General features: G+C 43.7%; 1 protein-coding gene across 4 annotated transcripts in view; it reads right to left on the reverse strand.

The window, feature by feature from the left end:
- Positions 1–6,805: 6,805 nt before the first annotated feature.
- The window catches only part of HSPBAP1 (HSPB1 associated protein 1), a 32,907-nt gene continuing 23,954 nt past the window's right edge, over positions 6,806–15,758 (reverse strand). For 3 of the 4 annotated variants that reach the window (XM_085228322.1, XM_085228321.1, XM_085228323.1), the window contains 3 exons: positions 10,699–10,782; positions 7,602–7,712; positions 6,806–7,402 (listed from right to left, as the gene is read on the reverse strand). In XM_085228322.1, coding sequence (XP_085084448.1) covers positions 6,848–7,402; positions 7,602–7,712; positions 10,699–10,782 — 750 coding nt within the window. In that variant the 3' untranslated portion in view covers positions 6,806–6,847. The remainder of the gene's footprint in view (positions 7,403–7,601; positions 7,713–10,698; positions 10,783–15,758) is intronic. The other variant, XM_085228324.1, reaches the window with a different exon arrangement.

The following is a 15,758-nucleotide window of genomic DNA, read 5'->3' on the forward strand; positions in this document are numbered from 1 at the left end:
CGGGCAGCAGCCCCGGATGCATCCTGCTTCCTCCTGGCACCACCTCGTGGGCTGGGTCGCGTCGGCTCCTTCCATCTCTTCACCCACTGAAAGCCATGGAGAGGATTTCCCATCCGGCAAACTGTCTCTTTAGGGAAAGCCATAAGGTACAGCCGTTATTAAAGTGGGGTTTTTTCCTAATGCACCTACTGTGTCTTCATTATGTCAGAGCACCTCTATGAAGAGATTTGTAGAGGAATCCATCCATTTATTCCCACACCTAATTCCTCAATAGCCCATTTGCTTCAAAGACTTTTATCGACTTTTATTACTGCATGAATCCTCAGATATTTATTTTTTAGGCCCTGGGGGACCCACTGTAGAAGAAATGCACTTTATGAAGTTTTATGGCAAAGGTTTTGCTGTGGATAAAAGCTTCCCATTATTTCTGAACTTCTGTTCTCCACAAAGCAGGTTTCATAGGGTCTTCTCCGAGACTGCCACAGAGCTCCTTGGACTAAAAATTCAGCTCTTAGGAATAAGTAAGGAAAGGAAAAGGACTTCCCCCTGGTAGCTGGTGTTTTGGGTCCTTTAGTTCCAAATGTTCAGTTTGGCAGAGCACTCTGGGAGCCCACCTGTCCTGGGATGAGCAGGAGCAGGCCACAGCATGGATAAAGCTTTTTCCCATCCTCATCATCACTTGCTGTCCATGATGTCCTCGGATGTGGGAGGGATGTTAAACTAGTCTGGCAGAGGAAGTGGCAAAACCAACACCGTGAGCACCTGAGACATCTCCAGCCATCCAGGTTAGCCTGGGAAATTGTGAGTGACAAGAACTGGCACAATTAGCCCCAGTAATCCCAGTTATCACCAGCATCCTACAACCCTGCTGCTCCATCCTCTCCTTCCCCCAGAACTTTTCTCTCTCATTAATCGAAACAAACTTTCTGTCACTGCTGATTGTATTACTCGGTATCGGCTGCCTGGAAGGATGAAAATAAAAGCTGGGAAGCATGTGCCTTCCATCCAAATAGAGAGGTGCCAGGGAGTGTAATATAATCAGGCTGTGATCAAATCAAGTGGAAGAGACTGCATCATGCCCACAAAATATCTGTCCCCATGATTGATTTGAAGTTTGGTCCCTGCTTGGCGATGTGATTGGAGGTCCCTGCAATGCGGGAGAGGCTGGGAGACCACAGCCGGACTTGGAGAGGTTCCCCCACTGCACCTCCCTATCAAAGTGCCCAAACTGCTTCTCCAGCAAAGGAAAAGGCTTTAGGGCAGCTGAGCCTCAAGGCCAGTCTGCATCCTGCACAGTGCTTTCCTCCATTGAGACAGCAGAAAGCAAAGGAGAGCAGATGAGTGAAAAAAGGAAAAGCTTGCTGTGAGCTTGGAAGGAAAATCCACACAGCATTTATATTAGAGGGAAGAAAATGAGAATTTACGGCTGCAGAAAGACTTGAGGCAGGGCCCCAGCACTGAGCACACCTCGAATCATGATGGATCTCCCAGCTGCTGCAGCTAATGTGTTATATATTGAAATCATTTGTGTTCATTTGCAGCAAATAATTACTTTAAAACGTTATCATTCATTCGGGTTATTTGACTTCTCTATTAATTGTTTGAGAAACCATTTAGAAGACTGCATTTTCATCAATGGAAATCATCAGCATTGCTCCTGCAATTGTTAGAACCCAATCCTGAGGGCTGAAGGGCCGCTCACACCTCCATCTTCCTGCTTCTCTCCCAGTTGATGGGAAATATGCCCATTTTCCATGTAAAGGTGAACCTGGTTGAAGCTGGGATAAGGCTTGGTGGGGTCAGAATTGGGGTGCTTGGCACAGGGCTGAGTGCTGTCCGCTGCCTCCCTGCACTGGGAAGGCTCTGATGGCCTTTTAGTCACAGGAGGATGATTCAAGGCACCGAAAGTTTCAAGCCAGGACTTTTAACTGAAAAGAGGCATTGATTTTCTGTAGCCGTGAGAATAAAAGACTTGCTGTGGCACAAGAAGAAAAAAGAAAGCTGTTCAAGGAGCCACCTCGGTGTGTGCTGTGCATGCTATTATTTGTGCTGTGCAGAGCAGAAATGGAGAGCACCGGCACCTTTTGGGGTGCAGCACCATGGCCCAGCAAATCACACCCTTGAGCAAAACCAGGGAGGAAGACAGAGGGATGAATGCCACAAGATGACGATGGGAAAGCTATGGGCATTTCCAATGAGACAAGAGATGCATTAGGAGTAATACAGAAGCATGTGGTCCACTTTCCCCCACGGCCACTCAGGGAGCCAGCAGCAGGTCCCAGCCCTCTCTGGAAGCACTCATCAATTCCCTGCTTCTTCCTTAATTGCATCAAAGCAGTGGCTGTTCAACCACTGCTGTACAATAGCACAGCTTAAGTCCACTATTGCAGCAGGAGCTCAGATGCTTTAATTAACGTGAGCGATCTCACATTTGTCCAAAGAACCTTTTTCTGTGTTACTGTATCAGGTAATTGCTAAACTACTGACTGGCTTGGAGAGGTCTGTACCTCCATTAGCACATCTTGCTTTTCTGACCCAACAGCTTACCCACATTTTTAAGCCCAGTATTTTCAAGTGATTTAAGTTAAATATTTCAAGTGCTGGTGGTCCCAGCTTATGGAGTATGAGCTGGGTGAAACTCTCCTGTGCCCCAGGAGTCCCCAGGTGCTCCCAGAGAAATCAACTCCCCATTGGCCATGACTTTTTTAAGCTTCTAAGAGACTCTACCGGTAGGAATGAATAAAACAACCCAGAAACCCCCCTCAGGACACCCCTTGACCGTAATCCTACCTCAACACTCAGTCACAGCTGGGGCTGCAGGAGGCTCTATATGGGCCCTCCCCTTTGTCTCCAGCCAGCACCTGCAGCATCTCATTGTGCTGATGGCTCCCACCTGCTGCAGCACTGCAGGAGGAGCCTCTCAGGCCTTAGTGGCCTCACCTGGGCCTACACCCACCCACGGGCCTTATTTAAACTCAGCCCTGGAGAGCAGCTCTGTACTGGGGTGTGGGTGTTGTGCTTTGTTCCCCTTGGTGGTTGTGGGTGAGCTGCATGCTGCTATCTTCTTAGCCCTGCCTGCTCCCTGCAAAGACTTGTGCTTGGGACCTGCCAGAAGCCCTGCTGTGACTGCACCCATCTTGTCCTGCTGCTAAAGGTGAGTTGCTGTGCTTTGAGTATCATATGGAGGTAGTTGTTACGTGTGGTGTGAATCAGGAAAAGGGCTGCAAAAAGTACGCAGGATGGATTGTTTTATCTTTGCTGTGCTCTTGTGCAACTTGTGTATGTGCCTGCACAAGGTCAGGGCTCACTGCTCTCTGCAGGAGAGGCTCTGGCCAGTGCCCAGAGCTTCCCAGCAGCTCCTACAGAAGGATGAGGACTAGTCCTGACCCTGTGGGTATGGGCAGCTCTGTGTGGTGGTGCTAACTGGATTAATTGTATCCCTGGTGCTGGGAATGCTGCGAGGTATGTTAACAGCAGCAGCTGTGGAAGTTACATTTTCATTAATTGGTCCTGATTGCTTTTTGGCAGATGCAAGATGTTTTTGACTTTGCTATGCAGGACAGGATTTATTGTTCAAAGCACATTCAGAAAATGCACAAGTACTATTACTTTGCTTTTTGTGTTGACTTTCAATGAGGCAAAAGTGTGAAGGACCTGCTTGGTCATCTTTTCCTTTCTCTGCTGTGACAATGGGGGTGGGTTTGATTTTAACAAACTATGGCCTGATGCTTCTTCTCAGAGTTTTTGTGAGGCTTCAGCTTCTAGTTAGTGCCATAGAAAACAAGGAATTAAACCCCATTTCAATGAGCAGTTGCTGCACAGCAGAAAGCCCTGTATTTGGCAATGACCCTAAGCTCTCTGGATGAAAAATCCAAAGCTCTGAGCAAATTCAGAATGGGATAGAGGTGATGTATTGTCTCCCTGAGGGAACCAGGCTAGAACTCGCTTGTTGTGCTGAGGTCTGTGTAAGTTATGGGGGATCATTTGTCTGGGGATAGCAATGAGTTGTGTTATGGTCCTGCTTGTTCTGCCTTCTGTTTATACAACATCACTTTTCATTTTAATGGTGGTTTTCTAGCCTGCTTTGTTGGGGCTGCTGCTAATTGGAGTGGATGCATGTGCTGTGCCCCAACACTGGTTAAGTGGGAAAGGTGAGGTTTGCTGCCAGGTGTCTTGCATGGGCCAGAAGGAGGAGGCATGGCAGTGCCTGGGGAAGAAATGTAACCCTCTGGATGTTGCAGCAGTTCAGAGCTGGGAGTGATGAGGCAGAGATGGCTCTGTGTGAGTTGAACAGTCCCCAGGGAGAGGAAAACCCTTTTTGCAAGTCACCTTTGTGACCTTCATCACCATAGTTGTGGGCCTTCCTCCTCTGCTTGGAAATTAGGTTTAAAAGTCCTTGGTGCTTGTTTCAGACCTTTCTGAAGTGGTTTACATGGGTCATTGCACGGGATTGAAGCTTGTTGCTGGGGCAATTTTAGCAGAGCTCTGGAAGGAGCAAAGTTCACACTCTACATGCGCAGCACTGGATTCCGCTGAGCAGGGAGTGAGCAGCTTGTTTTCTAGCATGTTACTGTGCTACAGAGCCCAGCGCAGCTGAAATGGATGTGAGAATAGAAAAGAATATGGAGTAACACAGCACTGGTTTCCTTTTCTTCCCAAGTTCAACTGAACTGGGTGGTAAAATCCTTTTGCAATGGTTTTTCCTCATCAACCAGTCAGGAGTGTGCATCCAAGGATGCTCCCATACCACACACCTGAGCATTCATGCTTGCGGCTGGCAAATACAGCAAGGAGCTTACTGGCAGGTGAAGGTACTGATTTGCAGTACTGCTTTTATTTTTAAAGGGCAGTTAGCAATGCAGAACAATTTCCTCTGCCCCATCAGGGTGCCAAGTTTGTTATCAGTGAAAATGTCAATTTATGGCTAATGCTGTATTGTAACATATGTCACAGCTCTGCAATTGAGCTGCTCTGTGGAGTGAAGGGAGCCATAGCAGAGTGCTAAAAAATGGGAATGTTGGGGGAGGGGTTTCCATTGGGCAGTGGGGCAGCCTGCACATGAAGGAGATGACCATGCAGGCCCAATGCAGTGCTTGGCCAGGCCCCAGGGCTGCAGCATGGCTTTAGCCTCCATGTTCAGCTGTGTGGTGCCCATCTTGCACTGTTGGTCTGTAGCAGAGATAAGGAGTGTATCACTTCTGTAACCACTCCAATGATGACTTTAGGCCACCACCTGCTCTATAGCTGTTGTTGCTATGCCCATTGCTGACAGAGAGGAGGGAATACTTTTCAGGGGAGGAAGCTTTCTTGGTGACTGCAGAGCAAAGCAGTTTCCTTGCAGCTGCTGGAGGGCTGAGTTTCCTGCTCTCTGTTGAGTTGAGCTGTCACTGAAGAGGTCAGAAATCATTTATTTTTAACACTATGAATATGTAGAAACTTGTCCAAGCTTCTCCACAGAGTGGCCATGAATTTAGAAATGGAGTCAGAAATCATGGCATTCAGTATCCTGTGACTCTGGTCAGAGCTATAAATTTATCTTATTGGCCTGTGGGCCATTTGCCATACATGACTTGCTAAATTTGTGGTCATTTCTCTTTCTACCTCTGTGTGCTGAGTATATGAGTGTGATTTTATATTATGCCTCTGAGACATAAAGTCCTTCTGGTGCTTTTGCCTCGCGTCATAAACAGCCTTGCTCTCTTCTCCTTGTCCCCTTTGCTAATGGTTTCTGGCCACAGTCTGGCTCTTAAATCATGGGCTGCACCTGGACAGGCATAAAATGCAACTCTCTCCAGACAGGGTATTTGTTCAGTGCGGTGAGCAATGTCTTTGAATGCATGCAATTCAGCCCCCCCAAGACAGGTCCTCCATATGGGTAATGGAGCCTCTGCCTGTGGGGTGAGTCCTGCAGAGACCTTTGAAATGTTGTGTGAGCCTTTACAAGGGTGTCATTCTGAATGCCAAGGGAGAAAATGGTCAGTGTAGATACTGGGATGTGTGTACTGGGATGTATGCACCTCTGCTGTAGGGAGTTAAGCTAAGGAAGCTTATATCTTAGGTATAGGAAAGGCGGTGCTGCTCTCCTCTTCCTTCATACTGCTTTTCCTCCCTCACGTATTTCCTTTTCACTGCCTATTTCACTGCAAGATTACTTTTGCTCAGTGAATTAAAACAATGTTTGTTGCCCTATTCCCCAGTGCAAATGGTCCCAGCAGCAGCAGTGATCTCTGGGCCCTGCTCCTGTGGTCAGTCAGAAAGAAACAAGTGCAATGATGGGTCTGAAGTGGGGTGTCATTGATGCAAGCCTTGAAGGAGACATGCCAACGTACCTAAATGGTGCTACCTTACTTGACAGCCTGCTCCCTATGAGCCTGGTGAGCCACTAAGGGCAGCAGATGTGACCGAGACATCTTCTAGCCCTTTTCAAATCTTTTTGCCCCAGCAATGCCAGTGTGCAAGCATGAACTGTATCAATAGAACTGTTTCTTAAATTCTGGTAGCGTTATGGTGATGCAATCCCATTGAGACTGTTTTGCATGTTAACAGAAGACATGAAAAGCATGTGTTTAAGATGCATGGATGCTTGGAGTTGTATAAAGTCCATGCAACAAGGTGGAATCATAACTGTGTGTACTCTTTCTGCAACAATGAGGAACTCTGATTACTCACACCTTTCTCTCCCTATCCCTTATGAATCAGTTAGTTGAGCTCAAGCTTCATTCTGATACTTAACCAAATACCTGTGTTTGTATCTTAAAAAGTATTTGAAATAAAACACTCTATTATTAAGGACCCGGAACAAGGCTGAAATTTGATTTCTTTATTTCAAAAATGAAGTGCTCTGGCATTAAACTCTTGCTCTCTCCAAGAGCAGCTGAGCCACTAACCTGATGACATGTGGATTAACCAGGCAGTCCAGCAAATCATTGGTGGATAGGGCTGCCTGCGAGGCATTGGGACTACTGTCTGAATCCATTTGATTTGCAGGTGTTCTGCAGTCATTACTCATTAACAATTGCTTCCTGGTGCAGTGTAATTTTCCAAAATGTCCTCCTTCATTTTCATGGAGAAGATCTCTATCGTCACTTGCAACTGCACCTGCACCCACAGAGCTTGTTTCTTGAGACTGCGGTAAAACTTGAATGAGATGAGGCCCAAAAGGTACTTTCTGCAACTTTTCTGCTTTAAATGTTGAAGAGCTGAACTCATGGTTTAGTAATTGGCAGTCCTCTGTCTCACAGCTAACTTGCCTTTTCCTCTTGCGTGAGGCTCTTGTCTCTTGCTGTGCTCCACTGCTGCTGGGATGTGCCTGCTCTGGCACGTTTGCCTTTTGACACTTGAAATATGCAGACACTGCTTGATTCAGGTACTGGAGATTGATTTCATGGGATGTTGCCTCAACCTAAGAAAACACCCAAAAATGCCCTCAGTTAAAAGCGGGAATGTTTCAGTTCAGTGTTGCATGATTACCTTCTGTGGATTGTTATCCCTACACAAGAGGAAGGAATTTAGAATTCTTTCAGGCAGCAGAAATGCAGAGTTAAGCAAAATGTCAGTAATTCTATGCTCTCACTGTTACAAGAGAGCAGGAGAGTGCTTACCTCAGTGGGATTTAGCCAGGGATCTCCATCACTGGAACTCTCTGCTGATTTTAGGGCACATACCAGTGTTCTAGTTATTGCTTCTTCTACACGGGCTTCATGATCTGCATCCTGCCTCGAGAGAACAAAGTGTTGCAGACAGGTCAGCACTTGGATCTCTACAGGGTATTGGAAGATGGTGGGGGAAAAACCAAATGGATGACCTTAGTCTGAAAGCCATGTTCATGTATGTAAGGTAGCTGAAAGGCTGCAGGTTTCTGAAACTCATATTCATGTGTACAGCACTTGTGTAGCAGCACAGGCTTTGGTGTGGCTACTTGTGCAGATAAAGATGGGGGGGGGGGATTTCAGTGTGTATACAATTCTTTTTCTGTATTAGTGTTCTATTAATTGAATCTGGTGCTTGAAATAACAATGGAATGTTAGCATTTAATTAATATATGCATTTATAGGTCTCCTTAGGACTAAAAGGACCATGAAAGTATATAGCAAATTTTATATATCTACACATTAAGTCTAATTTAAGAACTTAAAACAAAGGAAAAGGCAGCAACCATCTGCGTCAGAGATGAGCAAAAGCAAGGCTCAGACTTAACAAAATGCTGTATCATGTGATAGCAACAGAAGTTAATATACTGCTGCAGCTTCAAACATTAGCAGAAGGAAAAGCATATTCCCTATAACTGCTCAAATTAAAAATCAAGTTAGTAGCTAGCATTTTGTTTCAGACCTTCACTTCCTCCATCATCCCACTGGGCAGCTGGGTACCAGTTAGGATGGCAGAAATAAGATCTCTTTTGACTTTCATATTTAGCTGTGTTGTTGTTGTATGTGAAAGGAGGTAAGACTGAACAAGATTTAGTTCAGTGACTTCAGTGACAGATGTCTAGGCGTGGATACATAAATTTGGTTTTGTTGAGATGCTTAGGCATACAGGTTTTTGGAAGAAAGATGTAACCTAGTCAACAGACAACTCTGCACTGCCTAATTGTGGCTTCAGGGAACATGTCAAGCAATCCATGCATCTTGCTACTATGAGTGTTGAAGGCAGTAATTCATCTGGGGACCCCTGAGTAGAATTTGGGATAGCTGAGGATGCTTTATTTATTAATAGTCTTACATAACAAGTCCCCAAAACATTTTTTTTTTTAAATTTACATGCAGAAATTTATGGTGTTGCACTCCTGGGATTTATCCTGGTCTCATGGATAACAGGGCTGTACTGATTGCATTAGAGCATGTTAGGAAGAATGGAGTGCTTTGAGTAGCTTGCATCCAGCTGAAAACAAGTTAAAGTTCTCCTCTAAAGGCCTGCCAATATAATTAATGGTCTCGCTAGGACTGTAAATGTTGGCATGATACATATCTGTCAGTATAAAAGCAGCTGGTAAAAGCAGTTCTTGCTTGCTGCTGGGTTTGGTAATGAAAACATTCTCAATGTTGTCTCTCAGCATCCATGTTAGAATTGGCTACAGGTAGATTACCTGACACCTAATGGCACTACCATCATCTGCAGGCACAGCACCTGTAAGGACCTTTCACCTAGGCTGCAACTGTTTGGTTGCTTTTCATATCATCATCTTGGGGGAGAGGTAGAGGTTACTCATGAGCAAAATCCAACACTCCTGCTCATGATGTCATCTACACACAGCTCTTGTTGTCACCAACAGGATCTCAGCAAGACTTTTATGACCAGAAAGGCCATGGAGTTTAGACTGTTTGTGAGGCACAGCCTAGCACAAGTGTGTGCTGACATCACGGTCTTTCTGAGCATAGGGTGCACAGCCAGTTCTTCTAAATTACCTTCAAGCTGCCAAGTTTAAGGCAGGCTTAAATGGTTGTGCTGTAGTATTGTTGGTGCTTTCTCTGGCACTAGATTACAGTCACTGCACGAGCTCAGTGTGGGCTATGGGCCCGCTGTTCTTTCTAAGTACACAGTCTCATCTGGAAAATTTCTCCGTGAGGAAAATGCCCGTTTGTCTCTGCTTTGCGAAGACTTGGTTTGAAGCTGGTATGAGAAGTATATTCTGTAGTCTTTGAACAGCAGCTGAATGCATGTGTTCACCTCCCTCAAGACTTCCAGTCTAATAATAGTGCAAAAAAAAATGCAAAAACCATTTTAGTGAGGTGGCTTTCACAGGCTATTTCAAAGGGCCTTTTTCAATATTAAACTAGGATTAATGATGGAGCAATTTGAATCAGAAAACCTGCTGTAGCTTTGAGGTGATATCCCTGGAGCCATCCCATACATACTAGGTGACATGAGTGAGAAAAAATTGGAGCCTAGGGAAAAGAAAATTAATTAAATACAAGAAAAAATCCAACTCTAGGCAAATCAAAACTATCAGGAATGAAAATTCAGACATCCTCTGCCACCCTCTTTCTATTGCGTTCATCTAATTTAAATTCTGAATTAGTTTTGCGTGTAAGCATGTGCTTGAGGTGAAGCTGGTGTTTGTCATCTTGTATTTGTCACCATGCTGATTAGTCCATGAGAAATCAGCCATGAGAAGTTTAGCATGTGTTTAATTGTTTGCCTGACTGAGGTTGCATACATCTTCTACTGAACTGGGGCTTCAGATCTGTAACTTTGGAAGGCTCTTCAGGGAAAGTTCTAACCACAAAGGCTCTTCCCTCACCAGCACTGAATACAGCAAAGCCTACAAAACTGAACCAGACAGGCAAGGGACAAAATGCTTTGACATTGATACCTGAAGATCCCATGCAGCTGAAACACAGCTTAGGTGGCATCATTCCTCTGTCCAGGTCATTCTTACCACTGTTTTTATTAGAGATTTATTTCTCCCTTTCTCTAGAAAAATACTTGACATAGATTTGCCACTGGCAAAGCATAGCTGTATTTAGTGGAGGCTGACAATTGATGCCAGTAGAATATGCAAGTCTGCAAAGTTTTCTGGCATCCCTGAGGACGAAAGAAGCAATGTAATTGTAACATAGCACACCGAAATAAAATTGGCTCATGAGGTCATGAGATCTGGGACAGGATTATTTGCCAGCTTTCTGACTTCTAATGTATGCACGCATGGAAATGTTGCAGCACTGTGATTTTTTTTTTGTTTTGATAAAAGGAAAATACCAGTTCAATCCAAGAGTTTATGCTGACAGTGATGGGGTCAATGGATTCCACATAGTGCCACCAGTGTCTGGGAACAAGCAGGACCTGGAATCAGAGACAGCGTGTTAGGTACTAGAAGAAGGCTGAAGAAAGCTCAGGTGTTTTAATCAAGGTGGTGTGGGATGTAGAGGCAGAATGAGGCAAGAAGTAGAGTTATGTGGTGGGAAGTGATTGTTGTCTCTTCTAAACAGCCGTTCCCCAAGACTTAAATGCCCCCTCTACTACTGTCATTACTTTCATATAAGACTTGGGCATGACCTTGAACTGCCTCTTGTCCAAAATCTTCCCATGTGAAGCAGGACAGTAACCTTTTCACTGCTCTAGATAAATGAGGTCCAGCTGTACTAGGGATAGCAGCTGGTATAGCTGTGGAGCAGGGTTTTGGGGAAAGCCTCAGCCAAGCAAGTATTCCTTTGTAGACTCTCCAACAGAGAATCTTCCCGCTTCCTTTAGAAGGGCTGCCAGCTGGCTTCCCCTGAAAGTAGGTATCCCAAAGCTAATCTAGGTGATTAACAACGTGCAGCTCAATTCCAGTAAATAATTACCTGTATTAAACTTGTCGCTTTCAGTAGATAGACTTTTAAGGAGAGTGTCCCAGAAATCATGACAATCTAGTTTAGATCAGAGCTTTACAGCTATATCAGGATGATAGCTGTGACATAAAATTGATTCTTACCCATGGCTTTTATGGTACAAAGACATTAATGTTGTTTTGATGATATAGTACAAGCATTTCAGATTGCTGAACATTAGATTAACATAGAGCTATCAAGAAAAGCATAAAAGATGTTTTTTGACAGGGAAAGTAAATGGTCAGAGATGGATAAAAATACTTGAGAATGGGGAAACTGAAGCAATGATCTGTATCTGAATCACAGCCAATTTTTTTTTTCTCTTGCCAGACACAAATTACTGAAAAGAATGCTCTGCTAGCTAAGGAGCCCATGCTTTATTACACCAAAACATGGCTAATGACAAAATGCCTGTGAAGGGAACAGTGCCTGTGGCCCCAGTCCTGTAAATGTTTAGAGGACAGCTGTGGGCCACTGGCAGAAATGTTCTCCACAGGTTTCAATTCCAGTCAAGCAGGAAAAAAAAATAAAAGCACAGATTATCCAAAGGTCAAAACTGTTTGTAAATCGTATTTTAATCCAGTATAGCATATAAAATGAAGGAAGGAATTGAGAGAAAAGGGAAAATCAATCGTGCCACTGGTGGCACGGTCCAGGCCTGCTGTAGAACAAATCAAATGCTTTGCTTAATTAGAGATGTGGTTGCAAGCATCAAAAGCAATTAGACATGTCTGAATTAACAAACCAATGGATCACACTGCTTACTGTTGATACCTGGTTAGCTGCAACACTTTGCTGTGAGATGTCCCCTCTACCAAAGCAGGATTTAGCTACAGAGGTGAGCATTGCCAAGGCAGCCTACCCAAAGAGGCACTAAGAAGTCAGAGTTGAAAGGGTGGCTAGCAGAAAATACACAGGCTGGCAGGTATTGTTTGCACTCAAACTACACGTGAATATGGAGCTCAGGATTTAAAAATATCTGTGTTGCAGATAGGATTATGGAAGGCTGTTATTCAACAAATATCAGTCTGATTAATTCTTAGGGAATTACTGAAGTTGGAAAAGACCACTAAGGTCATGAAGTCCAACCACCAACCCATCACCACCATGCCTACTAACCACATCCTTCAGGATGATACATCTAAGAGAATATGAAACCCTCTGCAGACTAAAGCAAAACCATGATTTTTATTTTACACAGAACAAGTTTCAGAGCAGTGCTTTTATCACACAAACCTACACCTTCAATCAAGAGTGGAGTTGCATTAGCTGCAATTGGATTGTGTTAGCAAGTGTTTGCCCACATTTTGACTGCAGAATCAGACAAAAAACAAAGACTCATCTCTTTAATAGGGATTCTTACACTACACCCACTGTTAAAGAGTCTAGGTGCCATCCAAATGACAGGTTGTAATGACGAAGCCTGGAAAACGTTGCTGTACATTAGAAGGTGGTGTAGTTTCTATAGTAAGTGCTGATTTCAAACAACTGGCTCCTTCCTTGTAAGATTTATGGCACCAAGAGAATTGAGATTATCAAAATGCAAAGAGGCTAGCATTTTAAGGAAGAAGAAGAAATGGGAAAAAGTGATTAAAAGCAAAAATACAGCTGTGAGGAGCAGCTGAACTAGCAAAGACAGAACAATAACCCAGCAGAGAGAAGCAGAATGGGATTCTTCTAGCTTGATTGGTGGTGGGGGGGGAACCACTAACAACCAAGCCATCAAATATCCATTTGCCAACAAAACAAAGCAGACTTCCATATTTATGAATATAGGGCAGAGATTCAACTACATTTGCAACCACACTGAAATAGGAAATATATTTAAAAAAAAATGCAGTGAACATTTCCCAGGGAAAAATGAAAGGTGCAAAAGCAGAACAGAATCATCCCAAGCTCAGAGAGAATCTAGCATTTGTCTGCTTTCTGCAGAGTGTATTGAGCTTTGTGGGCTGGGAAGATACTAATCTAAATAGCAACCAATCAGATAATTCTAATATTTAGGCTAGCAATAGGCAAATATAGCAGATGAGGCTAAAGTGGGACAGAAATATCAGAGAAGGTAAAAATGAAATTCTAGACTCTAAGAGGAGGAAAAAAAAATCAAATGAGCAGTTGAGAGAATAAGTGCAGCCATGCTGCAGACTTGTACAGCACAGAGAACAGAACAGGTTTAAATTCTCAATGGATGTGATTAACTTGATACAGTGCAAAGGTAGGGCAAAGGTGGAATTGCTTCAAAAAAAAAAAAGAGCGTGTCCCTGAAGTGAAGTATTATACCAAGAAATTCCTGCTCATTTAAAAAAAAAAAGATATTTGGGTAAATGCCAAAGAAAAGGGAGCATCAAAGAGTGTGTGTATGATGGGAGGAAAAAGATGAGGGAGGGGGGAACAAACAAATCACAGAGCTATTTGCAAACATGGCAATGAAACACAACCACCACAAAATGCACAGGACCTCATGAAGATTTGTGCTTGCCTGGGACTGATGGGAAGTCAGAGGTGTGCTGGCACTGCTGTGCACTCTGGCTGCTGGGCAGGATCCCCTGCTGTGAGGCTGCAGCAGGAGAACAGCAAGAGAAACTGTGCTGCTGTTTGTGGGAACTTAGTGATGGCTGTAGCTGTGGATCCAAACCTAACTAGTGGTTTCTGCAGCCTAAAGCTCTTGTAGAATTAATCAATTAAAACAGCAATGCTTTGGGGGAAGACTTATTAGTCTAAGTACAATTTCATCCAGTCTCTGTGCTTGCAATGACAGGTGACCATGTCCAGGTGTTTACAAGAAGCCCCTGCAGTGCACTTGAGCTTGTAACTTTGTGGATGTGGTCTTGTACAGCTGCCAACTCCAGAACTGCTCAGCTGCCTATTTAAATAGATTACCTAAATACTATCATCATTTGTATTGAGAATCTTCAATGTACGATGTTGCATTTGATATTAATGTTGCATTAATACCACTGTGGAAGTTCATCCCACAGCCACTGTTTGAGAAGAGAATGAAGCCTTATAAAACCTAAAGTCACGGCTGGTTACTTAAACTCATAAGCTGAATGGTACAGTGAAAGTAGTGAAAAGGCAGAAAGGATGCAATCCAGGTACACATTGTGCACTGGTACAATGTTATACAAAGGAATTCTGCTTTAAGGTCTTAAATGGGTGCAGAAAAATGGCTTGTAGCAAAAAACGACCAGAAGGTGGCGTTAGACACATGAAGTTTTTGGCATTCAAAGCTGCAATCCCCCTACATGCAGCTGCTCTCCTGAATAGCTAAGAATACCTTTGTCTTTATTTTTTTTCAAGCCTACGTTGTTTTTTTCAAGCCCAGTATCTAATCCAAAATGTTCTGTGTACTGTCTGGGAAGGAGTGGAGATGCTATAAACTACCACAAAATAAAGCTGATAAATAATAAAGCACAAATTTTAAAGCAACTTTATTGACATGAAACCAGCTTGTATCAAGATTGCTATTATTTTGGATCCTCTCACTTCTTAACAAAGGAGTTCTAGGTCAGTCCTTTCCACTGAACAGCAGCAGACCCCAGCCAGCTGTGCCATAAGCTGCTGGATGAGGTCACAGCATCACCCAAAGGCACTGTCAGAATGGATGATGGTGATACCTCACTGCTCTATCACTGCCTACCTTGCTTTCTCCCCAGAAATCCAAACAGCATCTCCTCTTTGTGGCAATACAGAGAACCTATATTACCAGGCTGGCTTGAGATCTTCATTCCTAGCAAGATTTATTTTTGATTGCTTTAAGCCTAAAAAAAGGTTCACTACTGTATTTGATCATTCTAAAGGAAATTTTATATTGAAATAACATTGAGGATCATGGATAATGCAATGCTGAATGGATGCAGTGGTTTTATCAATAGTAAAAACGTATCCTTTGTGCTTTAAGTTATCAAATACTATTACTTTAACAAAGTGCAGATGGCAACACTAATCATTCTGCTTCAGGAGCATGACAAACAGTGCAAGTTTGTCACAGGTTTCCTTCCACTTGCAGCTGTACCAGCAGCAGAACATATTGTTACCAGGCAATAGACAGTGACTTCTCAATGGAAGGACTATTCTGTTTGCCACCTCCCCTTGTCAGGTCAAAGTTATGTGGATTAGTGAAAATCCATTCTTCCAAGGCAGCTGGGTTTGCCAGCTAGGAGTGAGGGAATGCTCGCACGAGGGGTTGAGCTGGTGAGTCAGAAGAGATGACAACATCTGGCAGGAGTACAGTGAAAAGATGCTAGGAGCAATGCAGACTGCAAAATTCCTTTTGAAAAGCTTGGTTGTTTGAGATGCACTGGAATGCTTTACAAGGATGTGTACTGCTGAACAAAAGAAAAGGGTAATTCACTCTAAATACAGACCATGTTCATTAAATAAAGGAGTATGCTAGCTACAGTGTGAGACTAGGAATTACAAGTCCTGAGTCCTTCTCTCATGTTGCTG

The sequence above is a fragment of the Meleagris gallopavo genome, chromosome 7 (genome assembly GCF_905368555.1).
Source record: "Meleagris gallopavo chromosome 7, MGAL_WU_HG_1.1, whole genome shotgun sequence".
NCBI lineage: Eukaryota > Metazoa > Chordata > Aves > Galliformes > Phasianidae > Meleagris > Meleagris gallopavo.